At 47.6% G+C, this 18,576-nt stretch overlaps 1 protein-coding gene across 1 annotated transcript in view; it reads left to right on the top strand.

Annotated features, from left to right (window-relative positions):
• Window positions 1-18,576, top strand: part of LOC119391817 (fatty acid synthase) — a 168,891-nt gene that overhangs the window by 40,683 nt on the left and 109,632 nt on the right. The window contains exons 3-7 of the mRNA XM_037659466.2: window positions 1-36; window positions 364-486; window positions 1,341-1,571; window positions 11,100-11,410; window positions 17,480-17,860. The exon at window positions 1-36 is cut by the window's left edge and continues 165 nt beyond it. Coding sequence (XP_037515394.1) covers window positions 1-36; window positions 364-486; window positions 1,341-1,571; window positions 11,100-11,410; window positions 17,480-17,860 — 1,082 coding nt within the window. The remainder of the gene's footprint in view (window positions 37-363; window positions 487-1,340; window positions 1,572-11,099; window positions 11,411-17,479; window positions 17,861-18,576) is intronic.

The raw sequence follows: 18,576 nt of genomic DNA on the forward strand, positions 1-18,576 counted from the left end.
CCAAGGATGGAAAATGCAAGGCTTTCGATTCACAAGGTAAGTCAGATAAGTCAGATTCACAAGGTAAGCCAGTATAATCGCCGCCTATGACGATGTTACATTATAAAAAGCCGTACAGACTAGGGGGTATGCTGAAAGCACTTTAAGGTATGCCTCGTAATTAAGTAAAGAAAAAGACTTAGTCGTAACGCAGCGATATTGCGCAAAGTTATATTCCTTCTTTCGTTTATGAAGATTCGATGTATAGAGGTGGTATGCTTGCTATTTCACAGGCTTGAAAGTGGTTCTTACACTCGGATCTTCGCTCATTTTTGTCTATGTGGAAAAGGAAAAAAATTACAAAGTTTTCATTGTTGCTCGTAGGCGATGGATACGCGCGCAGCGAAGCTGTAGGAGCATTCTTTCTTCAGCGGCCGTCGGCTGCCCGGCGAGTATACGCCAAGATCATCAATGTCAGGGCAAACATGGATGGCTACAAAACCGAAGGTAGGTCCTTAGGTAAAGAAGGTTGAGCTTCCCTTGTTTCCGGCGAAACGGGGTTTGGTCGCGGTACTAATGCGCACTCTGCAGATTCTGATAACGCAATAGAATCACAACGGCCTTGTCAGGTGGCTAAACGTCCGTGAAGCAATCCATAGGAAAGAACAAAGCATGATCAGGACAAGCTTAGTGCAAAGCGCATTCAAAATCGTGCAACTGTGGTTGGATGAGTTTCTACTAAATTATTTTGAATTATAGCAATTATCCTGCAATTTTCAGTTGAAGTTATCCAGCCAACGCTAAACGGGTATCAGTTGTCGTTATGCGGAAAACAACAATCGTTCTTAGGAGTACTTTTTGGAACAATATTTTTCGTCGAATTACATATCTCTCCTCCAAAACAAGCTATCCTGAGCAATTGGCGCACTGTGGAAAATAGGTTCTTTCATCCCGGACAGACCGTCTAGCTTTCACTCAGTCGCATCTGCATTACTGCTTATTGATCTGGGGATCTACAAGTTCAAATAACCTTGACGTTTTGCAATAGAGAGTCGTTCGTGCTCTTGAACGCGTCCGCTTCAATGATACCACATCTCCGTATCAAATGTCTTCTTTGTTCCACCAAGCCTTCTTTGTATACAGAGAAGCTCTCACTTCATATGTTTATTCAATTTTTTTTTAAATGGGTAAATATTGAGTCAGCCTATCTTCAAACGACCACATACCGCAACTTCCGTGTGATTAACTATAAAGTACTTAAGTTTAGGATAAATTAGGGGATGCAGTACTTGAGGCGCAATATTCCTACGCTGCGAACATCTGTAGCTGTATAGTGAAGTCTCTGTACTGTGGTTTCGCAGGCATAGCATTCCCTTCTGGCAGACTCCAAGAGCAACTTCTGAGAGATGTGTACGCTGAAGCCGGAATCGATCCAAGTCAAGTAGGCTACGTCGAAGCTCACGGCAGTGGAACGAGAGTGGGGGATGTGCAGGAGCTGGCTGCCATTAGCAGCGTTTTCTGCAAGCCCGGCGAGAGGCCGCTCAAGATCGGATCCGTCAAAACTAGCGTTGGACACACGGAGGCTGCGGCAGGTGAGTGCACACTGGTAGATGAATACGAGATTAATTACCCTGGTACCTGAGACACGCTTACGCCCTATGTCCTTATAATGTGTTCCCGCTGCGATAGAAGCCAGACAGAGAGAGAGAGAGAGAGATTAAAATGAGAGAAAGACAGGGAGGTTAACCAGAATTCTAGCATCCGGTTTGCTACCCTACACTAAGGGGAGGGGGAAAGGGAAAGAAAGATGGAAAGGACAGCAGAGAGAAGGGCAGGCGCGCGATAAAAAAAAAGATATAAACAAAAGGAAGTTGTAGAGCGGGATTACTAAAGCCTATTCAATAGGCCAGTGGCACGCAAAAAGTTCAGTAAGGCCTTAAATGATTTTCGCTGTGCAGACAGTTCGGGCCGGCATTCCAGCACTGACTGTTCCGACAGGGGTCTGTCGTCAAGGCGGGCCAACACAGCAGCTAGCGACAGTCTGTGCGAGCTGTAGCGAGGGCAGCGACAAAGAACGTGGTCTATCGTTTCTTCGCTGTCACACTGGCTGCAACTAGCACTCTCTGCCATGCCGATTCGGAAGGCAAGAGATTTGGTGAAAGCAACACCAAGCCACAGTCGACAAAGCACCGTTGCCTTGAGTCGAGAGAGTCCGGACGGAGGCCGAAGTCGACGACACGGGTCCAGTCTATGCAGTCGTGGGTGCTGTAAACTTGGGGTGTTCCACAAGGCTTTTATTATTGCGATAGCAACTATATGGACAGTCTCGGCTGGAAAAATGTCCGTCCCCGTCGCCGTCATGCACCATATATGTATAAGTATGTGTATATATATATATATATATATATATATATATATATATATATATATGAAAGCCCCGAAGAAAAATAATTCAGAAAAATGCTTCCGAAGCGCGCAATCGAACCAGGGACCTCTTGCTCCGCAGCGAGTGGCGCTAGCCACTACGCCACGGAACGCAGGTCCTCCGCATAGCTAACGGCGAGCGTTATACACACACTTTGCCGCTGGACGGACTCAGAGATGGCCGACGCTCATAAGCGTTTCTTCATTACCAGCGAGATGGCGCTAGGAGCGCGACGAGCGCATTTAAAATTCGTCGGCGAGCTCGCTCGCTTCTTCTTATATTTGCGCAAGGAGAACCTTGGCCTTCCGCTGTCTGCTCGCGCGGTTTTCTCGTGGTGAGGGCAAGAGGGATGTTTCAAGCTTTAACCGTGATGTCCGCGCTCATGTTACGGAGCGCCGCTAAACGACGCCGCTAAACGAACAAACAGAAGATGAGCGCGAACTATCAAGTGTCACAGCTCGACACTTGAAGCACGCTAGTTTCCTTCGCTGCTTCGGCCGCCTTTGTAACAGGAGCGCTGTTCAAACTGAGAGTATCCATTGGCGAGCCTCACTTCGTATAGCATTAGTTTCTTGCTATCGCATTCATTGCTTCGCCCTTGCGGCGAAACTGTGATTTTTTTCTTCATTGGCAATCTCTCGAATTTTCATCGCAGCATCCGTTCTTGATAACGGAATGGATTCTTCTACGCCGTCTTCGTGTGCAGTTCGAGCAGCAGCGCCGGCATGCTCGTTGCCCAATATGCCGCAGTGACTTGGAAGCCACTGAAAGGTGATGTCGTGTCCTTGCACGAAGAGGTGATGGAGCAGCTCTCTAATTTCCAACACGAGTTGCTCGTGAGGTCCACGGCGCAAGGCGTATATCAGGCACTGTTGAGCTGCCTTGGAGTCTGTGAACACGCTCCATTTCTTGGGTGGTTGGTCATAAATTACTCTAAGTGCGCTACGCAGAGCAGCAAGTTCCGCAGTTGTCGATGTAGTCTGGTGGGATAGCCTAATCTTCACGGTGGTTGTTCTTGCAGGAAAGATCACCGACCCTGCAGACCCATCCACGGTAGTTGAGGCGTCAGTATATAGATGGCTATGCTCGCTGTACGTCTCGTACAACAAAAGAAGAGAAAGCTGCTTGAGCGCTGGTGACGAAAGCTGTGCTTTTGACCTTATACACGGAACCGTGAGTCGAACTTGTGGATGAGTCATACACCATGGGGGAGTTGGAACTCTTGCTGGAGCTGTATATCCTGTTGGTAGGTGTGTACGGTAGGACAGGATTGTCTGACAAAATGAGGCACGAGGTCGGTCTTCAGGCAGACAGGCTAAATGATGGGTAGGGGCGCGAGCAAGATGCCTCACGTGTGCTCTGAGCGCTTCCATTATAATATGCGTCTTGGCCGGGTAGTCGTTTGCAATCGCAATGGTCTCAGCTGTTGACGAACATCGCGGTAGCCCCAGACAAACTCTAAGAGCCATAGCCTGAACGCTTTCGAGTGTGCGAATATTGGTTCTGCAGGTATTGGTCAGCACAGGCAGGCTGTATCGCAAATAGCCGAGAAAAAGTGTCTTGTACAGTTGCATCATTGCATGTACTGAGGTACCCCAGGTTTTCCCTCCAAGATACTTGAACAGATGGGCAATGTCCGTCAGGCGCCTCTTTAGGTAGGCCACGTGAGTACCCCAGCGGAGGTCCCTATCAATGATTACACCTAAAAATCTGTGCGTCCTGACATAAGGTATGAATTGGCCGTCGATAGATATAGCGTATGGTTTCATTGGCTTTCGGCTAAAAGCAATCAATGCACATTTCGCTGGCGAGATCTTGAGACCTTGTTCATTGAGGTATATCGATATCAACGTCGCAGCTTTCTGAAGCCTTGCGCGTACCTGAGGCCGGGTCACGCCAGATGCCCAGACGCAGATGCCGTCAGCATACATTGATAGAAAGAAGCATCAGAAATATCAACTTCCTCTTCTCCCACCGCCCCCCCCCCACGCTTCCTTTTCCCAGTGCAGTGTAGCTATCCGGGCTCGGGCTTAGTTTGCCTTTTTGCTTTTCAGCAATAGACCTCTCGTGTTTTTTGGGCAAGCGCAATATCCCTGCTGTGGGCGAAGCGTTATAGAGTCGCCCTCTCTCGGGCGCGCCTTAGGCGTCGCAGGGTTCCCCATTAGGGCAGAACAAAGTTTTGTCGTAGCGCTCCCCCTCCACAGTTGGTTGAGTCTAAAAGAAAACATGCGTCGCACTCGATGTAAATGAAGCAATGACGTGCTTTCCGCAATCCTAGATTAGGCTGCCTTTGGTACCTGGAATGCAACATCAGGGGCATTCAGCCGCAATTGGCGTGAAAATCCTGCGTAGCCCTAACCCCGCTCTTTAAAAACTGGCGGGACAGGTCCTACCGAGTAACAATGTGTGCCCCAAACCTGCTTCTAGAGTAAAGCAGACAATGCTCTTAGATTAGGCTGTCTGCATAACTCAACGAAGCATACCAGAATGACGCCTGAATTAAGATATCGCGCGACCGCAGCTTATGAGCGTGTGACTGTATACACAAGCGACCGTTGTTGCGTGAAAGCTATTAAAGCTGTTCGAAAATAGTTTTGTGAAAACTTCAGGGACATCAGCACCTACGGCGACTTGCGTGTGCCATCAGGAGAACTAATCTTTTCTTTTAAGTTCCAGCACGGTTCATTATCGCTATTTCTCACGGGGCGTCACACGGTATGTTTATCAGTCTCATAAGCTGCCTAATTCCCGCGGCTTCTTTTTTTTAATTGACTACATTCATTGGTTTGTGCTAAGGCAAACACGAGCCTTCGTTTTTAAAACAATTCCTATCCCTCCCTTTCCATTCCACTGAACTTACCACTGTAGTGAAGAGGAAGAAGCCTCGCTCGATCGTCTGTTGCTGTGCGCGTGGACTGCGTTCCTGTTGGACCGGCGCTACTTAGACTGCACAAGTCGTCAGTACGTTGTTAATAAACCGTCGTACGACATCTGGTGGAGGTTGCTGCAATCCCTGACCTCAACCTGGAACTTCGTAATCGAACGTTGCCCGCTGCTTCAACCGCCGCAATGACCGACATTGCCACCAGTCAGCCCGACACCGCCGCGGCTTCCAGCTCCAGCGGCGCCATTCAGCGGTACCGTGACCCACCTATCTTTAGCGGAACAGGTGAGGCTGACGTGGAAGATTGGCTGTCCAGATATGAGCGCGTCAGTGAGACCAACAACTGGGATGACCCGGCCAAACTCCGTGTCGTCATCTTCTATCTTTCTGACGTCGCCAACCTCTGGTTTCACAATCACGAGCGTGAGATTCATTCCTGGCCTGAGTTCAAGACAGCGATCGCAGAAGTCTTCGGCCGCCCGACTTTACGAAAGCTGCGCGCTGAACAACGTCTACGCCAGCGTGCTCAACAGCCCGGTGAGACGTATACGAGCTACATCGAGGAGGTAGTAAATATTTGCTCCCGTGTCAACGCCTCCATGAGCGAGGAGGAGAAAGTTAAACCTATCCTCAAAGGCATCGAGGACGAGGCATTTCAGATGCTTCTTGCGCGGAACCCTGCTTCTGTCGCGGACGTCGTTACTCTTTGCCAGAGTTTCGATGAGCTGCGTCGACAAAGGGTCCTTGCACGCAGCGCTGTCGCAGCTGCCGAACCACTCTCGTGCCTCACGTTAGCCTCCCATCCGTCACCCGCTACATCACTCTCTATCCAAATCAAAGACTTTATTCGGGAGGAGGTGGTGCGCCAGCTCTGTATGCTGCCTCTGGGCGATCGATCCCTACAACCTGACGCATCGCTGGCTACTCCCATCAGGAGGGCCATCCGCGAGCAGCTTGCCGAATCGGTACCTGACCCAGCCATGTTGACCCAGCCCATGTTGCCCCAGCCATGTCCCAGCCAAGTGACCCAGCCATGTTTGCCTGTAGCTGCACCTCTGACCTATGCCGCGGTCGCGGCGCGACCTCCGCCGCCGACATTTGCCTTCTTCGAAGCAATGCACCCGCGAACAGCCCAGCCTCCTGCGCCTCCTCCAATGCCACCTCGGAGTCAATATGCTCAGAATCCCTGGCGCACACGCGACAACCGGCCCATATGCTTCGCTTGCGGTTTCGCCGGGCATGTGGCGCGCTTCTGCAACCGTCGCATGTCACCTGCTCATCAAGCTGCCGCAACGCCCGGATACGGCTACCCATACGCTACTGGCGACCATGCCACGCGTCTCAGCTCCGACTTTTCGCCGCCTCCACGACGACCTTTCAGCAACCATCGCTCCCCGTCACCCCGTCGTCGCTCGCCTTCACCCTTACGTAGTCGGCAGTCACCTAGCGAAGGAAACTAGTTGCTGCAGTTCCGCAGGCACGAACTGCCAGCTTGGCGACTTCTACAAGGTCTGCACAGTCACCACGCAATTTACTCGACGTCATAGTAGAAGGAACTGCCGCAACTGCGCTTATTGACACTGGGGCTGCGATTTCAGTCATGGACGAGAACCTTATTCGAAAATTACGTAAGGTCACAACGCCGTTCTCCGGCATGCTACTGCGCACCGCAAGTACGCAGCACGTAGCACCGGTTGCTGCATGTACCGCTAGGGTGGTTATTGACGGCGCGCTCTATATCGTCGAATTCCTTGTGCTCTCTTCGTGCTCACACGACATCATCCTCGGCTGGGACTTCTTGTCTCAGCATCATGCCATCATCGACTGTGCCCGGGCCGAGGTGGCGCTCTTCCCGTTCTCTGACGACGCATTGCCTGACCTTTCTGAAAGTACAGCCCAAAAGCTCACTGTTGTGTCCGACACGAACATACCACCCGCAATGTCAGTGCTTGTGCCCGTCTCTTGCTCCACCGCGCCAGATGCTACCGTCCTTTTTACGCCATCACCTATTTTTCTGCGTCGCAGGGCTCTCCCTCTCCCGTTTGCCGTCCTGACTACTGCATCTGGATCATCGGCTATGCTTGTGTGCAATCCGTTTCAGCACCCCGTCACGTTGCTTCGAGGAGAATCTCTTGGTCGTGTTGATCCTGTTGATCCGTTTCACATCATCGAGACTTCGGATGACACGCCTTGTTATGAGCTCGATGCCCTTACTTCTCCCGTTAAGCGTGCGTCTTGTGCATCCTCATCAACTTCGCCTTCATCAGACATCTTGGAATCTGTCTTGGATGCCAACCTGCCGCCTCCGTGTGGACTGCGTTCCTATTGGACCGGCGCTACTTAGACTGCACAAGTCGTCAGTACGTTGTTAATAAACCGTCGTACGGCACCACTATCTATAGCATCAGAACGTTCTTAGACCAAAGCTTAAGACCGCATACATCGCGACTACTCAGTGTTGAAGATGAAACAGACTAGAAGCTGACAGATATGTGGCAGCGTGCAAAGCGAAGGTGAAGAAATAGCACGTAGCAACGTTTGCTAGACTAGTTCTCCGATTGACGGCAGTGAACAACGATCCACGTGAGCTAGGAATCGCATTTAAAAAGAGAGAATAACTTATTGCAGCAACTTGCTTGTAGCTACAGGGCGGGGTAAAAGCAAGACGTAGAGATTACAATAGAAATGTTTAACGCGCAACATTCCTTGGCGAGTTTTCCAGGAAACCTGGCGCCAAAGTTGTATCTATAACGCAAGAGGCGTGGCATCTTTCCAACAAGAATCCTTAGAAAATAAGTGGGGTTGGGATGGACTAACTTGAATTTGCAAGTGAATCAAGCTAATTTTGGTTGCAATAAGGCAACATATGGGCCAGCTGGCGGGTGAAAAGGGTTATGCGTGCATGGGCTAGAGTCTCAGTTAGCGCTTTCTGCTATACTCAACGAACATCGTGGCCCCACGCCGAACGAAAAATCTTCTTCGCGCAAGTGCTGGCTGCACAGGCGTGTTGTAGCCGATGGCTGTTTACCCGTTCTAAGTTTCAAAATTCAGGCTTCACTCCCCTTCTTACCCTGCGACTCGTATGAAGACTGACACCGGGCACGGTCGCGTATGTCCAGCAGTGACGCTCCTAGGACTGGCTTACCATATAGGACAAGAGGGAACTGCACAGAAGAGACGATAGAGGCCAGAGAAGACGATAGAGCGTGCAGCGCACACCCGGCGCGCTCTTTATATACTCTTCCGGGAGCGCGGTCCTAGCGAAGCGTTCTTGTGGGTCGCGGACAGCGTATGCGTGCCCATCAATGCACCTTCCTTGCAGCCCACTAGGAGATATTGTGGAGTGTCGCGTTACTCGATTGGCGAGGCGTCCTAGCAGGCCGGGTCTTTCCAAGCCCAGTGATAACAAGCAGCTGCTGGGGACACTGTTTCCAGATCGCCGCGAACAATTTGTGTTAAGTAATTTCGTACCACCAGCTGACTTCAGGTCTTTAGATGATGTCGCCGCAGCAGTGTTGGAAATTGTTTTGAACGCGACAGCTCTTTGTTTGCTAGAAGCGTCGGTATTCTTTGATGACAGCATCTACCGCTGAGTCCTTCTGAAAAATCATAAGGTTTAACGCGTCATCTGCAGTGCCCTTCAGAATGTGTACAACTCGGTCGACGTTGGACATGATGACTTTCTTGCACAAAGCCAGCACGTCCTGACCGGTTGTATGGCTCTGTCGCTTTCTGAAACACGGTATCCAAGCTCTAACATTGCAACCGGATGATGACCAACAGGTTTGAAGACGTTGATGAGCTTCTGCTTACTCATATAGTATCAGCTCGTGAAGTCATGCTTGTGTATATCAAAGCAAACGCAAGCCGTCCCTCGTACTTAGAAAATGATGCTCGCCAACATCACCGTATCGTCTCATTTGTGCCAGCTTACATTTTTGTACATGGCTATCCAGTCCTCCAATCCTCGTTGTCTGTGCCGCAATATTTACCGAGGTTCGCATGACGCACCTGGTGACGCGGACAGCGTCGCCATCGGCGTTTCCTGGGCCATCTCCGACGAAACACGGTAGCGGCGAGAGCTTAGAAGCTCCGTGTTCAGTAGATGAGGCTGGGTATATGCCGCACCTATTCCGCCAAGCATTTCACGGAAATTTATATTTGCAGTAACTTGCATAACATGCAGATGGGAGAGAGAGGCAAAGCAGATGGTGTCGTATAGTCCGTGATTACGGATATTTTTTGAAGTATTGAGGGTCAAATGAAAAGTGGATTCCCTCCTACAATCACATTTTCTGTCGCGGATTAAAATGCGTCGCAGCGATTTCTTAAAAAAAACCCACAAAAATAGCTTCCACCGCTGCAGGACTGATGCTGCAGTACCGGCAGTATTTATAAAGTGATAGGGTATGAAACTTACATAACTGCCGTGTGATCCATGTGCCCTACCGACACATGGATCAAGGCTTATGATAAAGTGCGCAAGTGCCTTCGTGAATACGTGGAGGCAAGTTATGAAAGTCCTGAAAAGCTCCACCAAAGTAAGGCGCAGTGGCAAACACCCTAATTACTCTGGGCCTTTACGTGCGTACTTATGACGCACGCTGTAGGCAGGGGGGACTTCCAGGTTAGATGCTTCCTTGCATTTCGCCCTCGTCGAAATGCTGCCGCAGTGGCCAGGAATCGATCACGCGGCCTCGAGCTTAGCAAGGCACCTTAGCTGCTAACCTGTCACGGCGGGTTACGATCACAGGTGGCGAGCGCATATGGTGCAATTGTTCAGCAAGTCAATATAATCTTCAGTTCCACAGTGACTGAGATGTGAAGCTTCATAGATGCCTTCCGGTTATGGTGCAAAAGCTTCGCATGTCTAAGTCCTTCTACATTATATAAGTATGTTATTAGATGCGAAGCATATTATGGCGCAGTTCAAACAGGTGGTGTGCGGCGCGACCACCCTTACTGCGCATGCGTGGGCCCTCTCCACACACCTTTCTACTCCCTAATCCCCTCTCTCCTTTCAACTTCTCCTCTCCCAATCCCCTATTCACTCCCATTCCCCTTTCCACTACCCTCTCCCCTACCCTTCTCCACTCCCCCTCTGAAACGCGGGCTCTGCATGCCGAAACGCCGCTTCGCATCGCCTCATGGTCCCCTTTAGCGGGAGATGGTGTGATTTTCTCCTAAGTAATAAGAACTATGAGAGGGAAGTGTATAAGATGCAGCACATGGAAATACATGCAATTTGTGGGTGAACTGTTTCTTCTGTCGAAAATTCCTAGCTACACATGCTTCCCAAATTCTCAATTCGCATCTTGGTATAAAGGAAACTAGCGCAGACACATACAAACAAAAACAAAAGAAACAAACACATACCTCCATTATGGGGGTGAATTGTGGCCGAGTACTTGCATTCTACTATACCTGCTGTGAGTTATACTGTGTACATTGCTAAATTCCGGAATGTTTTCTTATAATGTATTTTTCAGCTCTGATTAACTAACGCATATACATACAGTCCTCCTATTTTGCTGAAAACGCCGCCATTATAGAATATAATGATATGGTGAAATTTTACAATACATAAAAGTATAATACTCTTGGACTGCACGATATTCTGTTGCAAGTGAGATAAATATAAAGAAAGAGAGAAACAAACAAACAAGAACGTTGAAGTGTCAACTTAATGCTCGTGCCCATTAGCGACGTTTTTTTTCCTTCAAGAATATTTAACGCATACAGTCCCCTTGATCTCAATTGTTTCTTCCTAAGCTTAAGCAGCACATCCATAATCGTGTCCCATACTTTCAGGCATCGTCTCCATAGCAAAGGTGATCCTGGCCTTTGAGACTGGGATCATCGCCCCAAACCTGCACTTCAAAGAACCAAACCCACACATCCCATCGCTACTGGATGGCAGCATTGAAGTTGTAAGCGTGCCGACACCCTTACCGGACGGTCCCGTTGGAATTAGTTCCTATGGTTTCGGCGGTGCCAACGTCCACGCAATCCTTCAGTGCAACGACGGCACATACGGAGACCACATCGACATTCTTCAGCGAAAAAATCCGCAGCTTCCCAGGCTTGTTCTCTTGGCAGGCAGGTGCGAGGAATCCTTGGTGGTGAGTATGCTTGCGCAGTACCAATAACAGAATTTGATTAGCGAAAGAAACATAGAAAGTTTAAATGCACAAATAATGCTTGCTGGATATAGATGTACTTCATAAAGATAAACGACCGATCTGGACTACCACGTGTTTGTTCCGGAATACTGCCGGCAAAACTGTGCTATAAATGTATACATATCTCGTGCTGGAAGATTTTTAATACGAACGTGTTTTATGCCGGGGTCCACCAAGAATTCAGTGATGTATTTTACCTCACGGACATGACGTCAAAAAAAATGCCCACGACCACATGAAAAAAAAAAAATGGTACGTCAACATGAATCGAACCCATGACCTCTCGGTCCACAACAGACGCCGGGCACAATATCCACTCCGCCACGGTCTTTTTCTTTATTACCTTTTTGTTTCAACAAACAGGATTACACAAAACAAATACAAAAGGGTAAACACACCAGCTAGTCTGAAGCATGATGTGTGTTTTTTTTAGAAGGCCTTGAGTGAGGCCCATTCATCCAGAGTCTTAAACCAATCATTGGGTGCCTTCTGCGTGTTCTAGCACATCTTTCATGTAGATTACACTTTCGATAAAGTAGTGTCGCACTGAGCGTGCATACACGTCCTCGTGTCGAACTGCCATACGAGCCTTCCACAGGGCATGCATGCATAATAGCATAACCATATCAGTAGGAACGCCCCCTGTGTCGTCACAGGCCAGAAATCGTGTGCCAAATGGTGATAACAGGAAATCGTTTAAATGCGAAGCATTTCTTAGCGAACTTCTGCGACTTTGAGCGTATCTATCTATCTATCTATCTATCTATCTATCTATCTATCTATCTATCTATCTATCTATCTATCTATCTATCTATCTATCTATCTATCTATCCGCCTACGACTTTGTGCTCTCCTGGCCGTTTGGTTAATCGGATGTATACCAAAATTAGTGTGTCATAACGTGGCCTTATCACGAACATAAATGAGAGGTCATGTCATGAAAATCATGACACGCATGTCATGAACAGCATGATTTACATGAAGCAAGCTCAAGCAGTTGAAGAAGAAGACGACAGATTTCAGGCCAGGGGGACTGGGGAGAATAAAGAAGAAGTTAGAAATGGCGACATGAAGAGCATCGTCTGTTTATTATGTGCGGTCTTGTTACGTAATTATGTGCGGGCTTGGTACATAATTTACTGTACTGTCGTTAACTTGTCAGACGGCGCTGGACAGGTCGTGAAATTCTTCTCTAGTGGTGTTAGCACCAGCTCGTTGAACCTTCTTAGAGGAATGTTCACTTTCACGAAATCTTGCTTCAAAAGTTCCTCTGAAGACAGGGAGGCTTCGGTCAAAATGAGGTTTAGAAGCTCACCTGTTGTCACATATTCGGGAAGCTCCACGGCCGCGTCGTCGTCGACTTGATATTTCTTGAATACCGCAGAGTCGCTGCGGTTGTCCACAAAGAAAGTCACCCACATGATGTCTCTTGTTGTCGGCTGCGCCAAATTATGTAACACGGCCTTTGGGCTCTTGCGGCCGTTCCGTTAATTTAATTATACCAAAATTGGTACGGCGTGACAACAGTTCATGACAAACATAATGACAGGTCCTAACATGCAAATCATGACGCGCATGTCATGTGCAGCGTGATTTACATGACATGGTCTCGGGGCGCTCGCGGCCGTTTAAATGAAGGGATACATACGAAAACTGGTATGACGAGACATTTCTGTATGATGAACATAACTGACACGTGGTAACATGAAAATCATGATTTGCATGTCATGTATGACATGATTTACATGGCACGCTCATGGCGCACTCGCGGCCATTTTGCTAGATTGATATACACCAAAATTGGTATTGTGCGATGTGACTTCATGAAGAACATGAATAACAGGTGGTAGCATGAAAACCATGACATCCATGACATGTATGTCATGATTTACATGCCACGCTCGTGGTGCACTCGCGTCCGTTTCGCTTGCATGATATACACCAAAATTGGTGTTACGCGACACGACTGCATGACGAACGTAAGTGAGACGTAGTAACATGATAATCATGACATGCAAGTCATGTACGACCTGATTTACATGCCACGCTCATGATGCGCTAGCGGCCGCTTCACTAGATTGATATACACCAAAATTGGTATTGGGCGATGTGACTGTATGAAGAACATGAATAACAGTTGGTAAGTTGAAAACCATGACATGCATGTCATGTATGTCATTATTTAATTGCCACGCTCATGATGCATTCGCGGCCGCTTCGCTAGCTTGATGTAACCAAACTTGGTATTGCGCGAAGCGACTGTATGACGAAGGTAAATGAGACGTGGTAATATGAAAATCATGACATGCATGACATGTCATGCTCATGACGCACTCGTGCCGTTTCGCTTGCTTGACATACACCAAAATTTCTATTGCGCGACGCGACTGCATGGCGAACGTAAATGAGAGGTGGTAACACGGAAATCATGACATGCAGGTTATGTATGTCATGCTTTACATGCCGCGCTCATGGTGCATTCCCGGCCGTTTCGCTAGATTGATATGCACCGCAATTGGTATTACGCGATGTGACTGTATGAAGAAGATGAATAACAGGTGGTAACATGAAAACTATGACATGCATGCTATGTATGTCATGACTTACATGTCCCGCGCATGGTGCATTCGCGGCCGTTTCTATAGCTTGATGTACACCAAAACTGGCATTACGCGATGTGACTGTATGATGAACATTGGTGACAGGTGGTAACATGAAAAACCATAATATGCATGTCATGTATGGCATGATTTACATGCTCTACTCATGGTGCAGTCGCGGCCATTTCGCTCCTTTGATATACACCAAAATTGGTATTGCGCGATGTGACTGTATGACGAACATAAATGAGAGGTCTTAACATGCGAATCATGTTATGCATGTCATGTACGGTATGATTTACATGCCACTGTCATGGTGCGCTTCCGGCAGTTTTGTTAACGTGATATATTCCAAAATTGGTATGGCATGACACGAGTGCGTGATGAACATAAGCGACAGGTCATGCATTTATATACCAGAATATGCGTTTCATTGGCATCGTGTACACTAGATTGTGCATGCATGCGTGCATGGCAAACATGCGATATATGGTGGACTAGATGCCGTGGCATGAATGATTTCATTTGGCTCAAAAACAAATAAGGCATTACATCGATTCCCACAAAGCGTGGGATCTGCCGAATTTTTTTTTATTGTACGTACGTTGAAGGACGTCCCATAAAATGTTGCATCACGGCAGTCGAGAAAATAATGCTTTATTGTTTCAGCCTTCCTGCATAATATGTAATTATTCGACCAGGAAACAAAGATGCCTTTACTCTGAAGCCATAATTTCACAGGGAGCGTTTCTGTGTGTAGTTGAAAAAAAACATTTTGTCTAACTTCGAACAGGCATGGCTCTGACTCTTTTCAGCACATTGCGTTCTGACGCCAATAAGTATTTTGATCTATATACTGGTAGAGGTAGAAATACATCTATTAGATCCTTATACAGCTTTTTCTTTGAAACTAACGCAAGTATCAAGGGAAAAATGTGTTTTAAGTATTCTATTAAAGCCACTATTCACATAAAAATCCTGGTAGTGGGCCAGGTGTCACAATGCTTGTTGACACAACATAGTCCGCCAGGTGGTCTCGTAGGCGAATTTGTAACACTGTTCTCAAAAAAGCGTTGCTATGATCGCGGAAATAAATAAACCTTGAAACAACTTGTTTCAATATAAGATGAGTTAGGCCTATTCCCTCATGCTGCACCCTCTGAAACAGATTGCAACGACTCGTGCGCTCCAAGCTCGAGCCCCAAATATGAACGGCAAACACTCTGTGAAGTTTTTGCGCTGACATTATTGTCATGCATAATACTTGTAGAACATAGAAAATTTTAGCGATTAGAAATATACTGCACACACTTGCTCTCGAAAAGATTGAAAATTTATGGCCGCCCAATTTCTGAGTCTTTTCTTTTACCCTCTCGGTTTCTTCAATCCAACGCTCTATAGGTGCCTTGTGACTCCTCCACAGTCACACACTCTGGAGGCTTTACAAATACGCCTTTTATATCTCATACTTCCCTCTCCAGTGCTCTTGGTCGGCGGGGAAATGTCTCCCTCTGGGAGTCGTAAACTAACGGATCACGACCGTGGCCTCCGGTATTAGCTCCTACGACGCGTCGTTGCTACGCGTTCTTCCCACTCGGCGTGTTTCCAAAAGAAGAAGTGCAATTTTGTCAACGCCTTAGCACACCGCGAGATGGCGACCTTAGCTCAAGCGTTGGCGTCGCACATAGCATGCATCCATACCAAAAATAGCTCTGCGACGCGCGCCTGCATCGCCTGGCTATAACACCGCGTTCCCCGCTTACGCTCACCTCGAAAAAAAAAAAACCGCGGCCGGGCTATAGAGGAGACATGACGTGCGTTGCGTTTCCCTCTAGTCCGGCCGTGGTGTTCAACAAATCTTTAGCATTCCGGGGGATGGTCACCTTAACCCAAGTTCTGCGTATATTCAGCGACGCTCTCCTGCCTGACAAAACGCTTTCTCTGAATACGTTCTCACCTTGAACTACAACGACTACCACAATTGTTTATTTATACATTGATTGTGGACGTTATTGTCGGGATGGAAGTGTACGACCAAGCATCAACGTGGGTGTATCCACATAAAACGGAGCTATAGCTGCAAAACACCAAGAGATCGTGCAACCTCCCTTATGTCAATGCACAGTAAACATTCAACTACTTCTGTAAGGGCACGTTTTACTTTCGTGTAATGCCTATTCCTATGACGAACCATGTTTTTTCTTACGAAGTTCAGATTCGAAGTAGCGAAAATAGTCCGAACTTAGCGTATTACATGAAGTATCTGAAATGTGCAAGACCAAACAGCACAACAGGTCATTCTCACAAAGATCACAATCGTATTTGTGATTTAAAAAAAGCGCCTCATGGTGTTGTCGTTACGGGTTTAAATTCACGGCATTTCTAACTATTGATGTTTGAATCGTTTTCGTGTGGCAAGGCCAGAAGCTTCGCGATGCATTCGATATTAATGTGCGAGTGTAGTATTTATAGAGAATTACGAGATGTCTGTAAGAGGATGACAATATCTTCAGCGCGAGGAGCATATGTGGATGAAGAACTAAATAATAGATCCACCACCAGCAGTCTCTACGGTCGTTTCAGCGTATGAACGTTGTTTCAACCACGTGGGCGACGAGCAGCAAAGTTATTGTTCACAAATTCTCCAACGAAGATCTTGCGTTTTAAGCAGAAGCTTTTAAAATGGCTCATTTGTCTGTGTGAACTAATTACGCAAGTTCATTTTAAAGAACGTTTGACTTGTTGAGAAGGTGAACAGACAATAGTAAGTTGGTTGCATGCTCGTAACGTGCTCGTGAAGCTTTTAAGGCTTGGCCCTAGCTAGCTGAAATGCCTTGAAATACCTAAACTTGATGACGAAATTTGAACTGCTTTTTTTCGGGACTTCTTGACCGGAAAAGGTTTGTTCGCATAAAAAATTTACTGCTTGTGTTGGCTTAGATTTGTAATAATTGTGCCACAAATAAAATACTATTAGCTGTGGTTTAACGTTCCAAAAGCACGATATGATTATGACGGACGTCATATTGAAGGGCTCCGGAAATTTCGACCACCTGAGGTTCTTTAACGTGCACCTAAATCTAAGTACACGCGCCTCAAACATTTTCGCCTCCTACATCAAAAATGCAGCCGCCGCGGCTGGGAGTCGCTCCCGCGCCCTTCGGATCAGCAGTCGAGCGCCATAATCACCGTGGCGGAGGGTTTCATAAAAGCAATACCGGATGACAGCATAAAACATTTATGGGCGTTTTAGCAATACTCGCACTGCCCCTACACGGAAAAATTTGCCGCGACCGACTAAATGTACGCAGCTTGGCAATAAACGCTGAAAGAAGTTTTACAGAGACGACGACTGTTAATTTCACTTGAATGTGTTCTGTTGAATATTTGGTTTGCTCGGTCTTTCCAGAGAACCCTGAATCGTGTAGAAGACGAAGGACCGTACCCAGACTCTACGTATGCTCTGCTGAACGAAGTTGGACAACCCAGCGTCAGAAAATTTCCCTGCCGTGGTTTCGTTATTGTGCCTGTGGACGCCTCCGGAAAAGAAGCCATCAAAATGTCCTCATGTTCTCCTTCAGAAAGGCGGCCCCTGTGGTTCGTCTTCACGGGCGTAGGCTGCCAGTGGGGTGGCATGGCAACGCAGATGATGCAGTTTCACCCATTTGCTCGTTCGATTCAGAAATCACACGACTTCTTACGGCGATACGGCCTGGACCTTATCCATCTTTTGACTAGCGAGACTCCAGACGAAAAGAGGTGGACTCATCTCTCAATCGTGGCTGTGCAGGTATGTTTAAGGTCGTATCTCTGCGCTTACATCACTTCACTGCAGTGACGACAGAGCGTTACACGTTTTGCGTAATAAGAATTAACTTTCTGTTGTGTAGCTCGAAAGGTTTCAGAAAAAAACCTTTGCGCATCCAGGCCACATTAAGCTCAACAATACTAGCAGCTTCGACAGCTAGTAATTTTTGTCCAGCTTGAGACGGTCTCAAAATTTTTCACGATTGAGCACTGTACAGTAGATCCCAAAACTGTTGGCTATTCGCAATGCCCATAGACTGTCGCGCCGCCAAGCGGAATTCAGGAGCGTCCTCTCGAGGAGGGTTAGTAGACGACAAAATGGCAGCACTACGTAGACGCTCCCTTGTTCGGCTGTGCTAGCCTCAGTGTTAACGCGTTGGGAAGAAACGAACACTAGGACTTTGCATGTTCCCTGCATCAGTGAACAAACCGGGCCCTCCGTGACACGAGAAATCTGGTTCGTTCTTGCGAGACGCGAAGTTTTCGTGAAAATATGTGGCAACTCGCGCTTTCAATGCTAGCCCACAGCGTATACATACTATCAGCTTCGCGAGGCTTTCTGTAGCCACGTAGGTTAGCTAAATGTTATCGTCTGACATTTTCAGTTGAAGCTCACCCTGCTTTACTTGCACATAGCATTCGTCAGTGTTTCTTGTAGTGCATGAATCCCATAACATTGTACGTACGGAGGTCGCGCGG

The sequence above is a fragment of the Rhipicephalus sanguineus genome, chromosome 4 (assembly GCF_013339695.2).
Source record: "Rhipicephalus sanguineus isolate Rsan-2018 chromosome 4, BIME_Rsan_1.4, whole genome shotgun sequence".
NCBI lineage: Eukaryota > Metazoa > Arthropoda > Arachnida > Ixodida > Ixodidae > Rhipicephalus > Rhipicephalus sanguineus.